Source organism: Oratosquilla oratoria, chromosome 21 (genome assembly GCF_046742065.1).
Source record: "Oratosquilla oratoria isolate Oo_2021 chromosome 21, ASM4674206v1, whole genome shotgun sequence".
NCBI lineage: Eukaryota > Metazoa > Arthropoda > Malacostraca > Stomatopoda > Squillidae > Oratosquilla > Oratosquilla oratoria.
Window position 1 is genome coordinate 1204719 of NC_134797.1, and position 25638 is coordinate 1230356.

Sequence of the window (25638 nt, forward strand, 5' to 3'; positions counted from 1 at the left end):
AAATCAAAATGTTGTAAGGTCAGGGAGTAAATGTCCGTTAGTTGACCTGAACCTAAACAAGAGGACAGCTGGCTCATCAGTGTATAATAACCAAATGATAAAATAGATTTAAACATCGAAATTGAATGTTGATGATCAGGGCTTTGTCTTTCATGTAAGTTCATACATATACCAAAGGCTTTTTCCCCTTTACAAGGTAGGTAGCCAAAAAAAAGTCATAAAAAAACATTCCCACCCATTCCATCCCCAATACACACCACTCCCCTAACCCTCTACCCTACCTTTTATCTTGGCACCTCCTGGATGACGGGTCATCCCTGTATCTCGTCCACTGCCCTGGGTCACAAGCAGTGTCGCAAGACACAGCACATCCACAGAAAGGTCGCTTCATTAAATCGGCGACCCCCCTCTCCGTCCTCTCTTGCAGAAAAGGAGAAGACGGGGAAAATCCCTTCGGGCTGCGTCAAATTTCTCTCACACATATTACCTCACCCCCATCCCCCACACATTCCACCTCATGCATCAAAACATCATCCATATATAACCATTCTCCATTTACCCCTGTCTTCTGTCCTCTCCCGTCCTTCCTCAACAAACATTCCCCTCTTCCCCAAAGCCAATTTCACCCCCATCCATCCATCTCATCCTAGGTCGCCCCCTCATGTTCACTCCCTCCATATCTGCCTTCCATATCTCTTTTATTGGCCTTTCTTCACTCATTCTTTCTATGTGTCCAAACCATCCTAATACTCTTTCATCCATGCCATCTCCCAACTCCCTTTCAACCCCTGTTCTCCTCCTCACCACCCTCATTTCTCACTCGATCTACCCTGGTAACCCCTATCATGCTTCTCAGACATTTCATCTCAAACACATTCAAACTCCTTCTCTCTTCCTCTCTTATGTTCCATGTTTCTGCCCCCATACAGTGCTGTTGGCACAATCACTCCTTCATACAATCTCCTCTTAGCATCCATTCTCAGATGTCTATTTCTCATTACATTTTTTAATCCACCAAGGCATTACTCGCTTCTCTCAATCTACATTCTACCTCCACCTCCACTATTCCTTTTCCTGCCACATTTGCACCCAAGTATCTAAAACTATCCACTTCCTTCAGTCGCTCTCCCTTAATGCTCACTTCCAGTCTGCTGCCACTTTCACCCCTTCTACATCTCATCATCTTACTTTTACCCACATATATCTTCAACTTCTATCTTCCACATACTCTTCCAAACTCTGTCACCAATTTCCTCAATTCCTCCTCTGATCCTGCTACAAGCGCAGTGTCGTCAGCAAACAACAACTGGCTCAACTCCCACTTTTCTCCATTTTCTTTAATCATCTCAACCCCTGACCCACTACCCTTGAATTCACCTCTCGCACCACCCCATCCATGTAAAGATTGAACAGCCAGGGCGATATAACACATCTCTGACGAAGTCCCACCTTTACCTCAAACCATTCACTCTCTCCATTTCTAATCCTAACACAAGCTCTACTAATCTCGTAAAAACTCTTGACTACTCTTAACATATTTCCTCCAGTCCCATATATCTGCAGTACCTCCCACAGTGCCTTCCTGCCTCCTCTGATCCTGCTACAAGCGCAGTGTTGTCAGTAAACAACAGCTGGCTCACCTCCCACTTCTCTCCCTTTTCTTTAACCATCTATAATCCCTGACCCACCACCCTTGCATTTACCTCTCGCGCCACCCCATCCATGTGTAAGTTGGACAGCCAGGGCGACATAACGCATCCCTGACGAAGTCCCACCTTTACCTCGAACCACTTACTCTCCATTTCTAATCCTGACACATGCTCTACTACTTACGTAAAAACTCATGACAGCTCCTAAAAGCTTTCCTCCTATCCCGTACATCTGCAAAACCTCCCACAGTGCCTTCCTGTCTACCCTGTCATAAGCCTTTTCCAGATCCATAAAAGCCCAAAAAACATCCTTCCCTTTTCCTATAGCTTTCTCACATATCTGTCTTATCACAAAGATCTGATCTACACAACCTCTACCTGTCCTAAATCCACACTGTTCCTCACCAATTACTCCCTCTGTTCCTCTCCTAATTCTCTCAATCAAGATCCTCCCATAAGTCTTCCCAACTACACTTAACAAGCTAATCCCTCTGAAACTACTTCACTCACACTTGTCCCTTTTTCCCTTGTAAAGTGGAACTATACAGGCACTCCTCCAGCACTCTACCCTCTCTCCAACAAACATTAAATAACCTCACCAGCCAGTCCACCATCACTGTACCTCCTTTTTTTAGACATTCTGCATGGCATCCATCCAGATCAGGTGCCTTGCCTGCTCTCATCATCTTAACAACTGCCTTCACTTCATCCTTCCTTATTTCTCCTCCATTTTCCTCACTCATCACTGTCATTTTCTTTGCACTTCCCACTGCAACTATCTTTCCCTCCCCATCGCAGTATAATAAAGTACCATAATTTCTCTATGAATAGAGATTTCCTCTACCACAAAGTGATGTGTGGCTTTGGTTCGTAGAGGCGCCCCATATAGACCCTAAAGTATCAGCTGTATGTTATTGAGCAGCTTTTAATCCACAATAACATGCATTCAACACCCCAGGCGTGAACACTGTCTGGGCCAGAAGAGAGTGGGAGTTTGAATGTTTGAGATGAGGTGTCTGAGAAGTATGATAGAGGTTACTAGGCTGGATCGAGTGAGAAATGAGGAGGTAATGAGGAGAACGGGTGTGGAAAGGGAGTAGGGAGAGAGGGTGGATGAAAGAGTATTGGGATGGTTTGGACACATGGAAAGAATGAATAAAGAAAGATTAGTAAAAGAGGTATGGAAGGCAGAGGTGGAAGGAGTGAACATGAGGGGGCGACCAAGGATGAGATGGATGGGGTAAGAGGGGCATTGGGAAAGAGGGGAACGTCTGTTGAGGAGGGACGGGAGTAGACAGAAGTGAATGGAGAATGGTTGTGTATGGATGATGATGTGATACATGGAAGGGAGGGGGTGGGGGTGGGGTGAGGGAGTATGTGTGAATAATAAATTGACGCAGCCCAAGGGATTTCTCCTCATCTTCCCTTTTTCTCCATGAGAGGGAGACGATGGGTCGCCGATTAAATGAAGCGACCTTGCTGTGGATGTGCTTTGTCTTGCTACACTGCTTCTGACCCAGGGTAGTGGGTCATCCAGAAGGAGCCAAGGTAAGAGGGAGGGAGTGGGGGGAATGGGAGTGGAGTATGTGGAGATGGAATGGGTGAGAGTAGATTTTATGTCTGTTTTTTGGCTACCTCCCTTGTAAGGGGGAAAAGCCTTTGGTATTTGTATGTACAATAACTGTGTGATGACTCCGAAATCTTTGTTTAGAAATGCGTTCGTAACTTTTTATAGACATATCAAGGCTGATAAAAAAATAACTGAAGTTAAAATATTCCAACGTGTTCCAATGTTTTCATAATACTAATATGACTGACAAATAGTATGAATAAGTTACAAAATATAATCTAATGGTGCTTAATGGTACTTTCAACGCGAGCAACTGAACATATTTGGTAAATGCATGGTGACATAAATAATGAAGTGGTATGAGGCGTGAGTAACTAACCGTTTCAAAACAAAAAGCAACTTGGGTAGTATTGCAATATTTCTTTCCCATGCACACCATAACGTAAATCAATTACGCTTATTAATAAATCTGCCGATTTATCACATGCCTCCATTTTCTTTTCATTTCTTAGTTTCAGCATTTGTTTGGTTGGCGTTTCCTTATATCAACTATTCATTTGTTTCACTGTTCCGTCTCTCACAACCAATTTTGACGATTAAATGTTTCACAAAGAATAGAAAGGAAAAACTCAAACCCATAGTCTACAATGTCGATTGAAATAACGTAACAATGTAAGATAAACCCGGACAAAATTGCCTAACTGGCACCTCCAAAACATATAACTCAAGATCAAGAAGCATTAAATTTTGTGTCGCAATCGGAAGCATACAGATCTAGTATCCTCCAAGGCACGTGTCCCTCACTTACCTATCCGAATCCCATTGGTGATTGTCAACTGTCCCAGCAGTTGACTATTTTTAAGACTTTATGAAGGTAGGATAGGTCTCAGGATGAAGTGAATGTCAGGAATAAGTTCTTTCAAAACCTGTTATTGACAATTTATGAAATTCAAACTAGGCTTATGGGCATGTAGGACACTTCTCAGGTGTTGATCCCAGTCACAGGGGGATTTCCACGGTGTAAAAGACGTGGGGACTCCCCCCCTCCCAACAGTGCTCGTGGCCTTGGCAAGTCGACTGATCATGGTTCCCGCTGCGAGTTGTTTGCAGTGGATAGGTTGGCGTGTCAGTGAAACGACGCTTCCCATAAATTGTCATGTATTGGTGTTTTATGTTCAGAAATATATTTCCATCGATATCTGAATTGAACATAATACAATTAGAAAATGAGAATCAGATCTATAAAAACATATGCCCAGCATGGGTAGGGGTGGTGCATTCGGAGGAGGGAAGTGAAGGTAAAGAGAAAGCAGGAAAGATGTAGAGAATTTAGACTCAGTCGGGATGGGAGGCGTCATGTTGCACAAATTATCAATATATTTAGTAGTTCTTGGTTGTCATTCAAATTAAAAAAGATCATGTTAGTCAAGGTCAAGTTACTTTCTTAGTTCCGAAGCCAGAGAAGGGTTTCGAAGTCAGTGAATAGACCCGTCGCGAAATAATTACACCAATGCCGCATTCACGAGGAGACATTGTTCTGGGCCGGGAGGAGCACTGTAGCTGGCAAACAGAAAAGGTGTAATGTCACAGAGAAACTACAGATGATGACCTAGTAGATGACACAACCAAAACGGCTACAAAAGCCCGCTTGGCCTGATGATCGTATGTCCAGGATTCATTCGTGTAAAGGTTTTGCTCGATGGAAACAAGCAAAGATATGACCACTTGATCCTTTTCGTCACTTGAACGAGTACCTGGAAAAAGCACGAGAGGAGACCTTATCTCTTGGGATAAGTTAAAAAAATAAGAATGTGCTTAGTATCAAATCAAAGAATTACGTCCTGAAATCATAAGAAATGTCTCCATTACTACAGAGATTAAACGTAGAATAATCTATGGGAATTGATAAGTGCAAATTGTTACGCAGCCATTCGTATACTACCCTGAAGAATGTTGGCATACGGCTGGAAAAACTATACATTTCTACATTCATCCAATCTCCCCTTATAAGGGGGTATGCGGTTTATGCCCTATGGGCTCGCTCACCGTTAACAATATTATGAGGAGCCCTTCGATGTACGAATCTAGGAACGATTGTAGGATAAAGGCCCATGAGGACAAAACATACTGGACTCGCGACACTAAATTCAAACGTTTCGTCTCAAAATAGCTATTCCCATTTCAGCGACCCTGTTTTTTTTTCGTGATGTCAAATGCGCGACTTCCTATAATAGCGATTGCTATTTTTTAGAGGAATTTCATCCCCATGAATAGCAATTGCTATCATATCCTGTGGTATATAAACGCCCGCCACATCCCAGTTGGACACACCTCCAGTGCTGCTTGGCTCCACAAAGCTTGTCCTTCGACTCCTTCCTGTACTGTAGATGAAGCTGTCTGGAGTGTTGAGATTCGCGTTTTTTTTTTTTTTTTTTTTCTATTATCAGCACTACCATGTTGAGATACTTATGATTGCTAAGTCATAGGGATAGTCAGAACAATTGAAAGACTTTTAGTGGTAGGTAAACTAATATGAAAATATGCAGTAGGAAAGTTAGAAATGAAATTAATTTCGGCAGGAGAAAAAATTTATGTATATATTTGCGCGTGTAGTCGTATTTTTGTTTGCGATATGCTTGTGTGTGTATGCTATGCAGGGAGGGTTGTTGCCTCTGCGGGTGTATATTCAACAGGATAAATAATTATCTCCAATAAGCTCAGTAGAACAACATGGAACTGTTTTATAGCAGTTGTCACGGGCTCTCTGGGCAACCACAGAGCTGAAAACTACCAGCAGCTAGTGGAAGATCTGGTAAAGGCTTGTGGCAATACGCCGCCACTTCTGCAGTATCCCCCTATTGCACATAGCTTTATTGTAAATAAAGTTGTTAATCATTGTAAAATTATTAATATATATCTATTGTAATCAATACAGTATGTTGTAAATGTTACATAACGTACATGGTTGATCATTATTTTGTTAAATGTATTTATATATAGTTCTATTTGCATACGTTTTACAAAGCATTAATATATTCATTTTATATTATGTATTGGTTGGCGGACGGTCATTAAATCTATTAACGAAAGTAGTGCTTTCACATATCACCTACACTTAGTTCGGTCATTATGTCTACTATATGCGAGAAATATCTATATACATAACTGTGCCTATGGAACCTCGTTTAAAAAGGATGGCCCATACACACTATGGTAAGGGCGTTCACCCGGAGAAATTTAATGACAATGGTGCCTGTTCTGAAGAACGGGGCGAGTGTTACCACAAAGATTTGAATAAGATGGAGAAGAGGTACCAGGGCCACTGCAATGAAAAAATGATGGGGACTAAGCCTGGGGGCCGGTGCAGGATTGCGACCTGGACGACAACAGGAAATCCAGTCATTTCTGACGTGTTTAAGTTGCTTTATAACTGTCATTTGTTTTCACTTGTTTGTTTTTGATAAGCTTGAGCCTTTAAATATATACTAGGTTGATTTAATTGCAGGAACTGATAGATTTATTTTTTTCTTTAAAAATTTGAAATATCAAAGCCCTGATCACAAATCCAAACTTCTGATTAAATGGTGGTGTTTTTTTTTATGATAATGGCATGCAACAAACTAGGAAATGGCAGAACCGGAACACAAAAATATATTATCCGGTGTAATTTTAGCGAATTTATCGTAACTCATCTAACCTAACAAAACCTAGACCCCAGCTTAACTTTGATTATCATACCAAGCCTATGTTCTATTGCACCTCAAAGAAAACACACACACACACACATAGGCGCGCGCGGTGGCGGTAATGCCCTGAAATGCAATTCAGCGATCAGAATTCAAGCCCTGCCTTTGGTTAAAAATTTCAGCATCGATGTTCTGCAAACCGGCAGTCCAGCTCTGGTGGGTAAGGAGTTGTATGTGGGTAAGTAAAGTTACGGCATTACTCACTGATCAGGCCATATATGAGATCTCATATGGGTGAATAATAGCTGTCGTCCACGAGTCTAACACGTGATCCAAGACAGTGGGGAATAACACACACACACACACACACACACACACACACACACACACACACACACACACACACACACACACACACCGGCGCCTCTGTCCTTGGGCGTACTGTCGCGATGAAGAGGTACATGGAGATGATAAAAGAAAATATTTAAAGGTGAATTTCCATCCATAAAAGAATGAGAATGTAAAAATATATTTTGCTGTAGTGCTGCCTGCTGGTGTTGCTGGCTGCTTGTATGTGAGTACAGCCCTGGAAGAACAATGAGAAAGATAAGGCCGGTAAACAAAGTGTACGGGAGGAGGAGGGGTGGTTACTAAGTAAGAACTGAGAAGAATGGGGGCAGGGAAGTGAGAGGTTGGGATGGGAGGGGTGAGGACAGAGGAGGAGAGGAGAGACTAATTTTCACTCTCATTTTCGACACACTAGTCCGTTTCATATATAACAAACCGTGTAATTTTTATATCAATGACACTGGCGAAAGGCGCTGAACTTGCAAACTAAGGCTATGGTAGATTCAGAATATTGATTTATTCATATATTTATTCATCTATTTATTCGTCTACTTATTCATTCATGCATTTACCTATTCATTTATTGCATAGGGAATCAAAATCAATCAACCTGAAGTAAAATATATATGCTTCCCGGTGAGACCAGAAGACTTAAACAAATAGTGTGAAAGAATCACACAAATGAATAATCATGTACAATATTTTTTTTTTTTTTTTTTTTTGTTAGCGAGCCGTCATATCTACAAAATACACTCTAGGCAGCCACGAGTCACGTACTCTGATTACTGGAAAAAATACACTGGTCTGAGTCGTTTAGAAGAGACCGAAAAGTTCGAGGTTTCCTGGTGTGATAAACAAAACATCATATTAAAGACCGTCACAAGGTCATTGGTAGCACCATCTGCTGTTGACGTACTCGCCTGTTTCTACACTAACGTTACAACATTCCATTCAGGTTTTATTTACTATAGTTTCCAGATGATTGAAATAACTGGACGAAGCCGTTTGTCGTAAGCTACTAAAATAAAATCTGTAGTTTACCTTCTCCAGGATTAAAGAGAAATCGGTAATACTGATTTAGAGTTGGCTACCTTCAAGGTACTACGCAACTACGCAAGGACGCTTGGAAAGACGTGGCACAAAAAAAAAATGCAAGGAAACCAAATACTTTATAGGGACTTGGTTGAATTTCAAGTGGATGAAAAGAAAAGGACGTGGGTATAAGTTAACACGAACAAATATCATTATGTACATAGTTCAAACCTTACATTTGAATCGTACATTTGGCACCACATTGTATGAACTTTCCATTTTTTATTCACGTATCTTGCATATTATCCAACATACATATGTCTATAAACTTTATTACTTATTGCTCTATCGTATGCATAACGATTTAAAGGGTTGGATTACAAATGAGTGTCATTCTGGGATTAATTGTTACACTATTGTGGTTGGTGAGGTAGTGTGGGGATTTCCCGTAATCACCTCCACATTACACACTACAATTGAAATCTACCCATCAGATGACAATTCATTTATTTATTTATTTGTATATTAAGTTATTTTGACACATTGCGTATGCAACTTACCCCTCACAGAATCATTATTACCCAGCAAGATACCACAATACATCTCAACTGCCGTCATATTCTAATAAAACGGTAAATTTCTGTAGGGTTACCCATGATATATAAAGTCTGTTAACACGTGATGTTTGGCAAGGTACCTCCTACGTGCTTAGTACCCAACGGGGATGACCAATGAAAAAAAAAAAAAAACGCCACGTGAGGAAACAGGTGGGTCCGCTCCGCGTCCCGGTAGTCGGCTTCAGTTCGTCACTAGAGTCGACGACGGTAGGTGGCGTCGGAGTGCTCGTGAAAGCTAGACTGAATATTGGTGGTGAAGACAACCCGGGCAGGCTTTTAGAACGTAAAAGTCAAGCCTGGAAAGACAAAAGAGTACAGTAAACGCACACTACTTCGTTTAGTGAAATACTGTAGTTGTACCATTTCTTTCCTCCTTGAGTGAGTGATCCGAAGTACTTGTTATCCTCCGTAGGAATTCTTTCAAGGTAAGTTAAAATTCAGAAGAATCATGTTACTGTCACAAGATTGGCTATCCGTCTCTGGCGGAAGTCTTGAAAAAATCCGAACATGAGATATATTATTCCAAAAATAAAATTATCATATTTACTATTATAAAGTAGTAGCCTCTGTCTGTTCACTAACTCCTATGGTTTTAGAGATAGACCCCCATAACCATATATATTCTCCAGGTACTTGGATAACTTTATTTCATTTAAAAATATATATTTTTTTTGTTAGGGTTAAAGTTAAGTGGGGTATGGTTAGGCGAGTGATTATTCACGAACTACTACTAGGTTTTTGCAGATAGACCCCTATAACCATATATATTCTGAAACCTAGGGTTTTGGAGATAGACCCCATAACCATATATATTCTGATACCCTATCACTCTAGGTACTTGAATAACTATATTTCATTTAAAAAATATATTTTTGTTAGGGTTAAAAGTTAAAGTTAGGTGGGATATGGTTAGTTTAGAGATTATTCACGAACTCTTCCTAGGTTTTTGCATATAGACCCCTATAACCATATATATTCTGAAATTTTATAACCCAAGGTACTTTGATTACTATCTTTTGTCTGTCTGTTTGTTTGTTCACGAATTCCTCCTTGGGTTTTGGAGATAGACTCCCATAACCATGTATATTCTGATACCCTATCACTCCAAGTATTTGGATAACTATATTTCATAAAAAAAAATATATTGGTTAGGGTTAAGAGTTAAAGTTAACCCATTCAACTCCGATGACAAGATGTCTTGTCATTTGGTCAAATAAAACAAAAAATCATAATAAAACAACAAAATGTTTGATGATCAAACAGCACCAGAAAAATATGACGTCATCAGTCCTCCTCGAGGAGGACTGATGACGTCATATTTTTCTGGTGCTGTTTGATCATCAAACATTTTGTTGTTTTATTATGATTTTTTGTTTTATTTGACCAAATGACAAGACATCTTGTCATCGGAGTTGAATGGGTTAAGTGGGATATGGTTAGGTTAGGGATTATTCACGAACTCGCAGCAACGCGCGGGTAATTTGGATAGCTAAGAATGAGTTTGAATTAGTACACCGATAAAATAGTTGTCATATTCAGGCTAAGACACAGTACCCGGTATTCCGCTTCTGCCTAGCGTTACCTAGAATTGAATTGCCGCCAAGGGAATAAGGCGCAGGCAAATGATGGGGACGGTCATAATGATGATGATAATTGTGATGATACTACCACCACTATAATAACGATACTGATAACAATAACAGTAGTAATTATAACTTCGATAGGTATGACAATACTCCGTTCATATACGGTATAGGTGAGGGATGCCTGCGTGATAGGCACCCAAGCTGTCCATTATCATATTCCGTCAACCCCTCAACTCCATCAGGTACTGAGAGCTAATTAATTTCAGCATTCTTTTTCGCGTAGCTGACAATCGCTTACCGCTCACTAGGGTTCATCAAACGAGATTTCGGGGCTCTTGGTCTTGTCGTTCCCCTAGATACACATTCCCGGGAAAGGTATTCGATACTCCCAGGACTATCCCGGCACACAGGAAGTGAAGTGTCTCGGGATTTTCTCGGGATTCCCAACTTTTCCATGAGGACAACAATTTAGTGAGACTCCATGATTTTCACGGGACAGTGGGATCATGTCTCTCTGGAAACTCTTGCGTTTTGTTTATAATGGTAATTAGTAGGTATTAGTAATTATTTTAAATCGGCTTAAAAAATAAACAATAAATTTGGTATTGACAAGTGATAATCATTCTTATACTAATAGGACACAGGCAGTAGACCCTTTCTTCCAGGGAGATCAGGGTGGACCTGTGGAGAGTTGCCAGCCGTTAGGGGGACGCGGCTTTTCCATTAAGTGGAGCTTTAGCAATATCTATTATTGTTATCGTTACCATTACCATGGTCGTCATCATCATCATCATGGTATGGTATATTATCAACCAGTATGCTCGGATCACGTGTAGGGCTCGTGATCGACAGGTATTACACGTCCGGGTGGCAAATCACACTGGTATCCCATCTGCTTTTTCTTTTTAGGAACCCGCAGAGGGCCGCTCACGGACAGCACAATGTACGGGCGATGTGCCGGGGACTTAAGGGTTGGGGACAGGATTTTGACCGAGGTCGGGGTTAAGATTAGGAGGGGAAGGCAGTAAGGGTTAATCCTATTTCTGAAGGTATTGAGTGGGGCTATTAACTACGTGGGGGGGTGGGGGAGTATTCCACTCTTGGATGCTGAAGGGGAAGGATCAACACTCGAACATGTTGGTGCTCGTTTGGTATGTGTAGTATTTTAACTTGTGACTGTCTATTTTTTCGTGTGTTTGTTTGGTGTAAGTTTCTTTGTTTATATTATCTAAATTGTGCTTTTATACACCATTTATACACTCAAGTGGTTAAAGTTTCAAGGCTCAATAAAATCTTGTTTTATCCTAGTGACTGATGTGGCGTATTTTATGATCACGTCAGAGCCATCTTGTTGCTTTCTTCTTTATGACCTCTGTATACGTCGTTGTTGGTGTGTGTATCCCAAGCAGTGTCGCAAGTGTGGCCGAATATTACTGGTGTGGATGTTTTTGCACTTGGTATTATTAAAGCCGATATTTTGTGTAATTTTGGCGTGGGTTTATCTACGCATTTATATTTCAGCGTGCAGACTACCTCTCCTGCAAAAAAATTATATTGATCATAAGTTGAATTATGAATGCCTATTCCATTATTACTGACACTCTTATATTATTTGAACAACATAAGAACATAAGAAATAAAGGAGACTGCAAAAGACCATAAGGCCTACACTAGGCAGCTCCGTATCCATCACCACCTGTCATCCCCATCCATAAAGTTGTCTAATCGTTTTTTAAAACAACTGATAGTTTCAGCGCTTACTACGTGGTTACTAAGTTTATTCCATTCATCGACCACCCTATTTGTAAACCAATTCTTGCCTATTTCCTTCTTAAATCTAAATTTGTCCAGTTTATACCCATTACTGCGAGTACTGCCCTGTTGTTTTATTATGATGACCTTGTTTGCATCACCCTTGTTATAGCCTTTGATCCACTTGAACACTTCTATTAGATCACCCCGCACTCTGCGTCTTTCTAGAGAGTGTAAGTTTAGGTGCCTAAGCCTCTCTTCATAAGGCAAATTTCCGAGTCCTTGTATCATTTTGGTCATTCTTCTCTGTGATTCTAGTGAATTTATGTCCATTCTGTAGGACGGAGACCAAAACTGTACCGCATAGTCAAGGATGGGTCTAACTATCGCTAGATAGAGTTTAATAATTTGTTTGTTATTATTTGTCTGTTTATCATTTGCTTGATTTTCAATTATTATTTATCTGCCAATTTATTATTATTCACTATTTACCTCTTTGTTTATTATTTAACTATACCTATGCATTTACTTGTTTATTATTATTTATATTATTATAATTTCTATTTAATTTCTTTTATCATATTTTTCCCATCTGACCTAGTCATGGACCAAAAGGTCTCCTGTCGGCATGCTCCACCTTTGTAATCCTTTGTAATCCTTTAAATCACAATCATAGTAATATAAAGTAACCTAATTTGACCTATTCTGTAGACCTTATGACCTAATCTGACCTAAATTACTCCTAACATAACGTAACAATTTGGGCCATGTCACAACATCACCGGTTCTGATAAACAAGTCAGGACACTGCGTAACGTAGACTACGGATACTACGATAGATTGCACCCTGAAGTTGCCCCTTAAACTGTGGCTTAATTATCCTTTCGGATTCATTCATGTCCAACCATCCTGGCGGGTGGACAGTTGCTGAGCATACGAGTTAATAAATCTACAATTATCGTTATGGACTATCGCATCTGAAGGATTCTCTATTCACGTTTCTGGTTAGCAGTTATCAACTAACTCCTGTTGACAGCAGCTGTCCGTACCCCTCCTGACGTTTTCCTCTTTTTGTGTGTGTGTTTGAGGTCCATTTACAACCGCTCTCCACTCGCATCTATATTATGCATAGGTATAGTTAAATAATAAACAAACAGGTAGATAGTAAATAATAATAAATTGACAAATAAATAATAATAAATGAAAATCAAGCAAATGATAAACAAACATAAAATAATTATAAACAAATAATATAAAACAAATGAGTCATGACAGCATCCTCCTACGCACCCATGGCCTTCCCCTGTTCATCTGCCCATCCCTTTCGTTGGACCCCACCCCACCTCCCAGGCTCACTCGCGTGGAGTTTCTGCATGCTCATTCCGTATTCTTGAGTGAATGGTGGAGTGTTGGCCAAGCGTTGGAGGTAAACCGGTTTCGGCTGCCTGGCCAGGTTGCGTTTTACTGCATAGCTCCTAGTGCGCACGTGTAACACGTGAGACTTTTCCTCCGTAAGGAGGTGGGGGTAAAAGGGACAGCGTACTGGGCGACAGGTTGGGACGCCTTACTTGGCCACCTCCCCTATAAGGGGATAAGGACATTTTGATATCGCTTGTTTGCGAAAACGTCGTCATAACTCAAAATATCGAATTTTTCAGGAGAGGCATTTTAAAGATTCAAAACGCTCTCAATATTATAGAAAGCCCTCAAACACCATAGGTGGAACATTTTTTGGAGCATCATATACGCCTCTAAAGTTTATAGAAGTTGAAACAATCATAATCTTTACTAAGTCTAAAATATTTGTTGGAACAAGTTGGAACATGTAAGGTTATGTCGTTGGGTCATTTAGCACTCCCTAGCGGTCAATTTTTGAGCTACAGATATGACACTGTTACCCAAAAAATCCGTGTTTGAAGATGAATATGTCTGTATAGATAACTCAAAAATTCAGTTTTTTGAGTTAGGACGACGTTTTCGCAAACAAGCGATACATGCATGTATATATGTTTGGAGTAGATGAAGGTATCGGAAGAATATAGTGCTAAAAGGGTACGTGGATCGCGGGACGTGGGGGAATCTTTGACGAGTAGCATTATGCGAAGACGGAACCTTTATTTGTACGGCGTTTCGCTTGTTGTCTTTACGACTATGTACTTGATAAAGCCGAAACAAGCCAAACGTCGTTCTCATTAAGGCTCCGTCCTCACATGGTAGTTATTTTGATAGACTTGTCGGCAATTGTCAATTACTTACGAAGAATTGAGGAAAACAGTTGAGAGCTTTGTAGAAGCGTCCTTGCTGTGAGGTGGATTGACAGGAACGGTCCTTGGGCGAGTGGATTTCGCGCGGCAGTCGTCAAACTGGAGATTGTTACAGACGCATTTTCTTCTTCCAGGTGTTCCTTGCATGTTTATTCTCTGTAGTGATCGAAATGCGACGTTGTTATAGACCCTTAGCGTATATAGTCCAAGATGGAAGTCGGTGAGGGTCACATTTCAACTGGGGAAAGTTTAGGAAGTGGATAAGAGGTGCGGATTGGAAAGATGAACGGGTCGCCACAGTAGTGGACTTCCAACGAAAGTGAAAGGGGTCACGTGTTCCTGTACAAGTGTGGAAGGGGAGGCGAAGTGCTCGACCAGGTCTCTCCTATTCGGAGAATTGATGTAAATTCATCCCCTAGGATATCAGTTTAGCGTTTCAGACCCAAAGATTTCCAGTGTTTTTCGTTGCTTCCCTGTAAGGGATTAAATTGAAAATAAAGATTTCTATTTCGGTTAATAAGTTGAGCTTGTGAATGCGATTGCCAATGACTTGTGGCGAAACAAGGTGTAGTTGATTGACCACCAATACTCAATGGTTCTTTCGAAGGCGTGCTAGTGCATGGCGCCGGGGCTGGGGGACGGGTGTGTAGCGTGTTATGATGCCGGTGAGATTGCATGGAGGCGGGCGGCTGGTGTAGGAAATAAATGCTGCTTTCACCGTGCAAGGTCTTGAACAGATCTGCTATTTTCACCGTTTGGAATTTTAGCCTGATCTGCTATTTTCACCATTCGGTTATGAGTTTCTCAGGCAGTCACAGGTAGCATCAGTGTCCAGTTGCGTTCGGATACCTGTTTCAACTATTCCGCTTGTGAACAGGGATGACTCCCGTGCTGCATTGCACTTTTACTTGTGTTCTGACTACCGCCGTGCTATTTCTTAATCTTCGGTACACCCTGTCGGTAACGAGGAGGGTCATGGTCTAGTTTCGAGTCCTACCCTGCTCTGATAGGAGTTCGTGGCGTTAAATCCATTTATCGAATTGTTTGGATTAATGCACTCAACCAGTGGTTCGTAACCCATCCTGCACCTGCCCACGGGAAATAATGATTTCAGAAATTTCGTTCTCAATGAGCGCTTCAAGCATAAAAGGTGGTAAGAGAGCGTAGCTGAAAGTGATGTTGAAGGATACAAATTTTCTGTGTAGTATGTAAGGAAATTTGGTTTAATTTTGCTCATTTTGCCCCCCCCCCCATATATGTTCCTACGAAGGAGAAAAGCGTGAGGAGGCATATTGGTTGAAAGAGTGGATGCGTTTTGGAAACTACGTATACGCTAAGCATGGATCTAAGATTTATGTTTGCAAATATAAAGATGATCTCAAGTGGATGTTAATGCCGCACACTTTCACCCTGACCTGATGGCAAATCTTATGAATTATGGACTATCTAGAAAAGACCACCCACTCACGCCGGATCGATGTTTATGGGAAAATGAAGATAGTTGTGTATAAAAGGGGTATTGCCACTGTGCACATTTTTTTGGGGGGGTGAGGGGGTATCTATTAGTTTAATATGGCTTAGGAGGCATGGTCAAGGGACTTGGATTTCAAGGTTCGCTTCACTATTTGCGAGTTTTTTTTCATATATTATTCAAGATCTTAACCAACAAAGTTCGGAAATGAGCCGGAGGCTAAGTCGTAGGGACAGTCAGAAAGATGGAAATATTTTTGTTGTAAGGTAAACTGAAATGAGAAGATGCAGTAGAAAAGAAAATTGGAAATTAAATGAATTTCAGTAGGGGATAAAGCGTATGTAGATGTTTGGGCGTGTAATCGTGTTTCTTGTTTGCGATGTGTGTGTGTGCGTGTGTGTGTGTGTGTGCGTGTGTGTGTGTGTGTGCGTGCGTGTGTGCGTGTGTGTGTGTGTGGAGCCATTTTGCCGGGGAGACGAAACCAAGTGTGATTAGAACACACAAAATAAATGAATGTATTCAGCGAGGACTGGTGCCAACCAGCCATAGCACGTGTACAGAGAACCTGCCACCTTTCATCACGCTCGCCGCTGGTTCCAGACTAACTCGTAAACTTGGGACCTTATGTTGGACCCCTGAGAACACACTCTGACCCGTCAGAGACCATGTAAGTGGTCGCAACTAGTGGACAAGGCGTATTCCTTCCAGCAAATTATTTAATCGAGATAACCTCTGTATGTAATAGTTGATAACCCTTTCACTGCGGAGGAGGATCCCCACAGCTATATGAAATCACGTGTCGTCAGCTGTCGTTACCCTTCGAAAATGTTAAGTTATGCTCGATTATTTGGGATCATTCATGTCTGCTATTTTGTTACGATTGGCGCCTGGCGATTTTAATCAGTGGATGAAATGGGGACGTCTTTCCACACACCCTGCGTCTCCTGGCAGCCCTTTATCAAAACAAACCTCGGTTATACATTAATTATATTTTAACTTAAGTTGAGTTGGAAAGCGACGTTTAGCAGTTATCTATTCGCACACTCGAACTTAAAGTAAGACCTTTCTAGTTATAGTTATCAATATTTCATTACAACTACTGGCTCAACAGGCCTGTGACAAGCCGTGGCCATAATATCGTCATTGTGTTTCGGGCCAGCCTTGGGCGATGTGTTCTATTGATGGGCGTCGCCGAAAAAGAACTACTAGAAAAAAATGAGACATCACGGAACAAACATAATGAAGACAACTGGAAAATGCAATTAAAATAAATAAACAAATAAATAAATAGATAAAATGTAGACACCTAAATTCGGAATTCACATCCCACCACATAATGCAGTTGGGGCAGCCTAAGTAGAATAATTTATCCAGAGTTGCGACAACTGTTGAATGACCACAAAATGGCGGCGTGTCCGGAGTTCTTGCAACTCTGTATAAAGGGCCTGTTGGTGCACCATTATGAACAAAAATCCTGCATATTATGACACAATAGGTTCGAAGAATCATGAGCAAGAACAAACGTTACATCACGAGATGGCTCCTTGAGTTATTTATCTTATCATCATGTCGCAACTCTGTGTACAGGGACTCTTAGCATAAGGGATTTAATTGTCAGATACTTTAATTGGTAAAAGAACTAAACAATTCTGGACCTCACTTTTGTTATTTGCATCGCTTTTCAGCCCACACGTGAAAAATACGATAAAAAAACACGCAACACAAAAGGTAATTTTCCCAACAATACATTAACAGACACCGAAAAAAACTACGATAACATAATGCACCAAGAAACCCCTAAATAGAATATCTGCGAAAACAAAATCTTCCCACAGTGCATAACAGGGAAATTGTAAGTACACTGTTCTATCCAAGAAGCCTAAACCTTACTCGCTCAAATATTAGCGACTTTCCACCTGCTTCACACACCACATCTATAAAAAAACACAATTAGGATTATAAAACGAGCACTTCAAGGCCAACCACAAAACTTCCTACTCCGTCAAACCCTTACTCAGATTAAGTTCAGAGAAAAAAAATCAAAAGAAACAAGAACTACATTAGCACAGCTATGTTCAAGTTACCAACCAAAAACTAAATCATTACCACCGAAACAAGCTGCCTCAGATGTAGCCATCACACAGAAGATACCAGGCAATCTCTTCCTACATTGCACAATCCTGGCCACACCCAAACAACAGGAATGCTTTGCCGGATACCTAGGAGTCGAGTCTCCTGCCAGAACGATTTGGGTTAATGGATTGAGTATTGTTGTTATTGTTGCCTCTACTGTTATCGTTATCATTGTATCTACTGTTATCGTTATCGTTGCCTCTGCCGTTGTCATTGTCGTTAGCGTTGTCTCTACCGGTATCATGATCATTATTGCTGCCTGTGCTGTTGTCGTTACCGTTGTTTTTTTTAAACCACTTAGTTCGGGTCCACAATCATAATGTTTGGTCTGGTGACATTTTCTTTGGAGTCCCCCAGTATGTGTTGGTTGGACTTTTTCAGCAACGTATTAGTGCGGTGGGCACCGAAATGAATTTTGATTTAGTGAAGTACGTATGTGTTTTATTTCTAATACAAATGTTTCCATCACTTTGGGCCAAGGGTTCTCAGCCTACATTCTCACGTATTCCATGCTTTTGTCTTGTTGTTTATCTTGGAAACCACTTCAGCCCTGAATAAAATCGTCTGGCATTCATGCACGACCACTAATTTCTAGTCTGGTTCCACTTGTGGATCACTAGACCTCAGGTTGAGAACATCTGGTTTAGACAAAGTAGAGAGAAGAGATATGTGCAGGATGTTAGGTTTCCTGAGAGGTTTGCCTTCAGGATGGGAAATGTTGTGGCCAATTCTAGTTTATTAGAATGCTATTGTGCGACCAGGTACGGTTGAAGATATTTACGTCTTTTATTAGTACTGTCAGGACTCAGTTGTTTCCAGTGGTAGTTTATAACGTTCTTGATGGCGTGTTCTGCGTTTTTGCTGGGGGGGGGGGGAGTGGCTTCTGTGTTTGTTCTTATCTGGCCGATATCCTCAGTTATTTTTAAATTTGCTGATAATGTGAATTTGAACCTTTTTGGGGGGATATTGAATTTGTTCTTTTAGTGGTTGTATTTTGTTATCATGCCAAAATGCTTCGCGAGTATGCGAAATATATTTTTGTATCTTGGCTGTAGTATACCTCATACTTTTCCCTCTTTATTGTTTATTTGTGTACTGTTGTCATTTGTTGTAATTTCTTTTTCTTGCGATGGTTTCTTCTTTCCCTGTTATATTGTTTCCCATTTTATTAAGGAGGCAGTTATTGTAAGTTTTAGGTTGTATATTTCTGTAGCCCTTTGAGGACATTTCTTACTCTTAGGCCCATTTCACACTAGACAACTAGTAACCGTCACTAGTGACGGTCACTAGTTGCCTACCATTATTTTAAATTGAGCCTTTCACACTACGTCACTGCGGTTGTCCGGTTACGCAACAGGCTATGGTTGTTGCCCGCTCCGGTAACAAGTGACCGTCACTGGCAGTTGCCGTCACCGAGCGTCTCTTTTTCTTGACCAGCAAAGCCAACAGAAGCACCTCCTCCATTGATGCCATTCTTTCGATTAACGAGATGATGAGAAAGGATTCCACAACTCGGTGACAGTCACTGGTTGCTTGCAGTTGCCCGAGACTTTCACACAAGGCAACTAGTGACCCCCCCTCCCCCCGCCAGAAATGTGACGTGGCCTCCTGTTTAGAGCCGCTGTCCAGAAGCCTCGTCACATTGGTACGGGGTTACGTAAAATCCGGATAACTTCCAGGTGGATATCACGCAACAATGGATGGGAACTGCGGCAAGATGGGATGAGGGAATAATTATGGGAGACTAGCAAGATTTGGTCGCCACGCTCGGGTTCCTGAATACAATGATGGGGGGGGGGAGGAGGGAGGGGATCAGGTCATGCACATGCAAAGTTGATAAGCGTCGGGAAGGAGGGCCAGCAGTTGAGTCATTACAACACGACAGTTTCTGAAACGAAATCGATAGTTGGAAATATATGAAAAAAATGTCGAAGCGTATAAAAAATGGTTTTCCTTGGATCCAACACCATCAGGAGGAGAATAAAAAGTCGTTTTCCAGGTGACATCGCCAGCTGATTAGCCATGAAATGTGTTAGTCGAGGTGACTCCGAGCGCCCGGGAGCGTGTTCATCAAGGCGCCATTGAAATAAAATCGTGATACTGCTGATTATTCGCCCACACCATTTGATCATTAGTGTCCCATTCCCACGCCCTCTGCTCCCTCCTCCTCCTCCTCCACCGCCTTCCACTTCTCTATCTTGTTGCTACTCGGCATATGTCGTTCTCCAAGAAGAGAATAAGGACTCAAGTACTACCGAAGACGGTTTGTTAGTTGATACAGATGAGTGAACTACGACCCGCGGCCGATCCTTGCGAAGAATCGTAATCCTTGTCCGTGTTTCCTGAGCGAATCGTTTTGCTTGTCAATTTTTCGTTAGCAAAAACTGTATCTTTTACGCTGCGATGGTTGTCGCTACTTCAGACCAAAAGTAGTATAGGAGTGTCATTTCTTACACTGCGCCCATTTAATATCGTTATAAAAGAAAATAAATATACAGGATATAAAACTTTAAATCTATTATAGAAGACTGATGTTAACATTTCAGAGTCAGATTACACATTTCAAAGTGAAACGATGCACTGAATATTCTTTTGGTCTTGAAGCATTAAATTGACAAAGAAAAAAATATTAGTTCTATAGATTGAAGAAGCCGTGCGTCAGAACCAACCCAGTAAGAAAGACTCAAACTACTGATGTTTATTTGAAATGACTGTTGTTCCTGAATTGTAGAATCTTGACCTGGTTATGCAATAAGAATCACCTGGTATTCTCACCCCAGCCCTCCCTGAACACATTTTATATGAATTGAAAAACAAATCTTAAACTCATTTGGGTTATACGTCTGTAGAAAATACAAAATGGTTTATTTAGTATTCCACAATGCAGTTTGTTGAAAAGAATGTCCAGAGAGTTATCATGAAAAAGATCATGCCACAAATTCTTGAAGTCAAGGTTTCAAAAAGCTTCGTTTGCAGCCACGCATGGTTTTGACGAATCTGTTTCAAAACGTTTCGATCGGTTGCGTGTGCAGACCATTAATCAAATCTACAAAAAATACTTTTACGCAGCACTATAGGTGTATCCAGTACCTTGAATGTTGCTGTATGTTCTCCACTCTTCATGCTGAATACCGAATGCATGGAAAAAGTTTACAATACATTAAGCCTGCAAGACAAAGACACGCATGACAAAGACATACAAGACAAAGACACGCATGACAAAGACACACAAGGCAAAGGCATACAAGGCAAAAACTAAGAAGACAAAGGTTAATTAGACAAGTATTTACAAAACGCATACTTGAAGACAAAAATATGCAAGGCAAAGGCTTGCAAGATAAAAATTATCCGTAATGATAAACAGATGCATATACATATACCAAAGGCTTTCCCCCCCCCCCTTACAAGGGAGGCCATAAACAAAGATGAACATTTTAAATGGTTTTAGTGTGCACAAAGATGTACGTAGCAAATATCAGTTTAATAATAGAAAATAGTCTTCTTTTTCATGATAGTTTAGTAAGATTTCGTATATTTAATTGATTAAATATCAGTGTATTCAAGGATGTCAAGACATCTATACCTGTATTGCCTTAGCAATGGCAGATTTTGTCTGGTCTTAGATTTGCTTCTTAAGGATTTTTTAACTTGATGCATACTGCATTGACTGGTAAATATATAGTAAATTGGTACCCATTTATTACTAAATTGCAATATCCTAAGGAAGAAAATACAGAACAGTCACCCTGCTCCACCGTCGTTCCTATGCCTGCCGCACCACAAATGTATATTCTCAGGAGCGTCAAGCACCGCCACGGAATACATTATTAATGCACAGCGTCTGCTTTGTTGCATATGTTATATCCTATTGTTCTCTACTATTATTTCTCCCAAGTTTAAGAACCAGTTATTAATTCCAAAGTAAAGCTTAGAGAGCTGTGTAGAATTAGAATGAAAAATTGTCAAACAAGAATGCCGGTTCATCTTCTTCGTATCCCGTGGAGAATGAGGACATGTTGAAGTGCTCTGATATTAAATTTCAGTAATTTCCAGAAGAATTTGTATCATAGAAAAACGCATTCTCACTGAAGGGCAATCTTCCCAGCCATCTATTTTCCACGACTTTTTTTAATATGTCGTGGAGAGTGTGTAGTATTTTGTGTGAAATGGATTATAGGGTCTGACTTCTGATTACAGGCGAGGGGACTGGGATGGAGGGTTTGGGAGAGGATGAGTTGGGGCAACAAGGCCCGTGGAGGAACACAACTGGTGACGTCACATCTTGCACCTAGCAGCATGCATGTCAAGTTGCTATGGTGAACATCGGCCTGAAGTGTTTTTTAAAGCATTGAACCCATTTAATGATGGCTTGTTATAAGTTTTCTAGATTTCAGTTTGAAAGGGAGATGGTAAATAGGTGTCGTTCCACTTTTCCCATTTGGGGTACCGATATCTTAATGGTACTGATATCATTGTTAGTCCTGTTCTTCCTCATTGCTTATTTCCTGTCCTCATCCAAACGTGCTGACATAGGTTGAAATGCTTACTAGTCCCTAGCTTCGCAATTGGCATTAGATACTGCTTCAATCATCTGCTCCTCTGCATCCCCGCTATTTTGTTTCGTACGGCCATTATAACCACATAAGGCTATTTTGTTCCATGACCTGTTATACTGAGTCCTAGATCTCGTCTAGTTTTGTTTTCTCATGATTTGCTGTTTGCTGGGTGCAGCTGGCCTTCATACCAGGCCTGATATTGAAATGCTACTAAATCTGCTTTACTGTCGACCAGAATGTAGTTTTCTTTTCTCTAGTCATCACAGTTTCAGCACGTTTAGTCTTTTTATATTATCCCTGTTCACATTTAACATTTTCACATTTCATGTTGCTGTTGTAAGCTTGTAAGAATTTTGCTAAATGAACTGATCTAGTAATGCATGGCCAAGGTGAAGTAGCTTGATATAGTTTCACTGTGAGATACTGACGTATATATCGACGTTACCCTAACGACGTAGGGAACAAGTAGGCAAACGGAAAAGATCACCAATGTAGATAGAACAAACGTGTACTGAGGCACGGGAAAGGGTAAGACTTTGTTCAGGGTAGCATCATACAGTAACCGTGTTTGCATACACAAGCGAGAATATTGTTTTCGGTGAGACGGAAACTGCCTTTCTCTGCTGAAAGTAAAACCATCAGTGTTCGCATTTGTTTGTAGACAAAGGTGGTCGGGCTAAAACAAAGAACATCCGCTGGTAAAGAAAATTTTTGTGTATTATCGCGGCAAGTCGAATTCAAGTTCCATTGCGATAAACCATCATAATAAATACAAAGCCGCAGCTGATAAGAATGCGCAAGCTAGGACAATTGCTAATAATACAATGGAGGTATCAGGTAAAAATATTTGTTACTCCAGATAACCTGAGTCAGAGAAATGAACTATAGTTAAACCGTGTCATTCGAAAAAAAAATACCTCCAGCTCAAACATCAAATATATGGCAATGCACTTGAAAAAGGAAATTAAGATCAGTCGAAAGCTTTGCACATCATAAAGAAGCTAGTCACAATCTACAGTTCTCGAGGACCAGAACCCTCAACCCGACTCACCCATTTCATTACATCACACAAATAATTAACTGAACGCAATATAAAACTACATCAGCAATATTCTACTCGGATATCAACAATCTTCCGCTTGCACCACATAACTTAATTACACCCAGATCGCATAACAAGTACTTCAAAGTGATATAGTCGGTTATCATATCTTGGTGAAGGTATCTTCCTTTAGTGTCGGAGGCGGAAATTTCTATAGGATTTATATTTCAATATCCCGTCCGCCATGACATAAGCTATACACAGTGAATACTAACGCGTTGAACAGAGTATGCAAATAAAGTTACACGTTAATGCATTTAACAATATAATAGTCATCCTCGTATGTGACATAATATTTGTAATATACAATTTTGATTATAATTTACATATACAATGATTTGAGAAAGATTAACAATTATATTTTGTCATAATTTTTAAAGTCACACAAGATCATGAAATTATTTTTTTCTACAGACAAGGGGTCATAAGGAGTGCTACATTATATATGAACAGCATTTAACCGACTGGCGTCTGGAAACTCTTGGGTCAAGCTGGATTCGGACTGACTACTTTCTGATTAACGGTCTACACCAATACCAACCGAGCTATTATAGAGGCAATGGCAAATGCTATGAATTTCAATGAAACGTGTGGGGGAAGGTGACTTTATTTATCCCCGTAACATTGTCAACGATCTTGCTCTCATCTCCTTATATAAAGTCTACTTCGTTCTTTGTTGTTCCATTTGGACTTCTCCAGGTCCATTTACGACCTAGACGCTTTGGAAGGTGTTCATTATCCTCATGTTGTAGTTTTCTGCAAAATTGACTAATATCTCTCATATATTATTTTTCACCTACTCCAAACTTCACAATGCATAACTCATCTCCCATTTTCTTCCCCACTATAGCATCAAAGTCGCCTAATACCAACGTGTACTTACTTTTCTCTTGACTCATAACCTGACTTAAATCATCATAGAAGAACTCAATTTCATCGTCCGAACTCTGTGAAGTTGGTGCATAAACCTGAACTATTTTAGAGTGTACCTTTTAGACAGCCTAATCACAACCCAAGCTACCTTGTGTGATAAAACCTCTCGGTTTATCAAGAATCCTACTCCACTAGATCTTTCTTTGTCCTTACCTGTTCTACTGTAGAGGTAGAGCATTAAGTAGATATATGGAAATACAAAACAGGGAAGCCGATACTTGTAAGATTTTAGAAAATGGATAAAGAGGAAAGTCATAAGGGGGTCACCTCCAAGTCCAACCAAAGAATTTGACTGAGGAATGAAATGGATACCTCGTTTATAAGGGGGTAAGTGAGGAACAGAGCGAGTGAGTCATGGTAGGGGTCATTGAGTAATCGAGAAATATACGAATAAGAACTATTTATTTGTTTTGTAGAAACAGTATGACAATAGTGAATGTATTCCCCTGGAAAATGCTGAGGAAGGTGCTGGAAACCCAGACGAAAGCTAAGAACAGTGTTTAAAAAATTCGAACCCCTCTTAAGAGGTGCAAATCGATTGAACACAGAAATCTTAGTCTACAATGTGTCCCGGGAATCATCCATGAGCACAATATGTACGGATGCCAATCTGTAGTCAAAATATTCTATATACCAAGAGAGAAAGAAACATGGTATTGTCCTCCAAGTCGTGTGGAAATATTTTAATTTTGTTATTTCCTTCAGAAGGATAGATGAACATAACCTGTTCAGAGTCAATCGTTTGCAGCGACACACACAGTACCCAGTGCACGATTATGTGTTGACATGATTTCCAACCAGAATACCTGTACTGAATCAATCCGTGCAAGTAGCAGCTGCTCACTAATTCACGTCTCGCCCTTCTCTCCATTTAAGATTCACAGTTGATGCGGGTATTTCCAGCCCAAACTGCGCATCAGAACAGGAAGCTCAATAACA

General features: G+C 40.5%; 2 protein-coding genes across 2 annotated transcripts in view; one reads left to right on the top strand and one right to left on the bottom strand.

The window, feature by feature from the left end:
- The window catches only part of LOC143036664 (uncharacterized), a 26292-nt gene extending 19945 nt beyond the window's left edge, over nucleotides 1–6347 (bottom strand). Inside the window, exon 1 of the mRNA XM_076204221.1 lies at nucleotides 6333–6347. Coding sequence (XP_076060336.1) covers nucleotides 6333–6347 — 15 coding nt within the window. The remainder of the gene's footprint in view (nucleotides 1–6332) is intronic.
- A 2746-nt stretch (nucleotides 6348–9093) lies between these two features.
- Nucleotides 9094–25638, top strand: part of LOC143036678 (high-affinity choline transporter 1-like) — an 84648-nt gene continuing 68103 nt past the window's right edge. The window contains exon 1 of the mRNA XM_076204239.1: nucleotides 9094–9327. The gene's annotated coding sequence lies outside the window, so the exon portion shown is untranslated. The remainder of the gene's footprint in view (nucleotides 9328–25638) is intronic.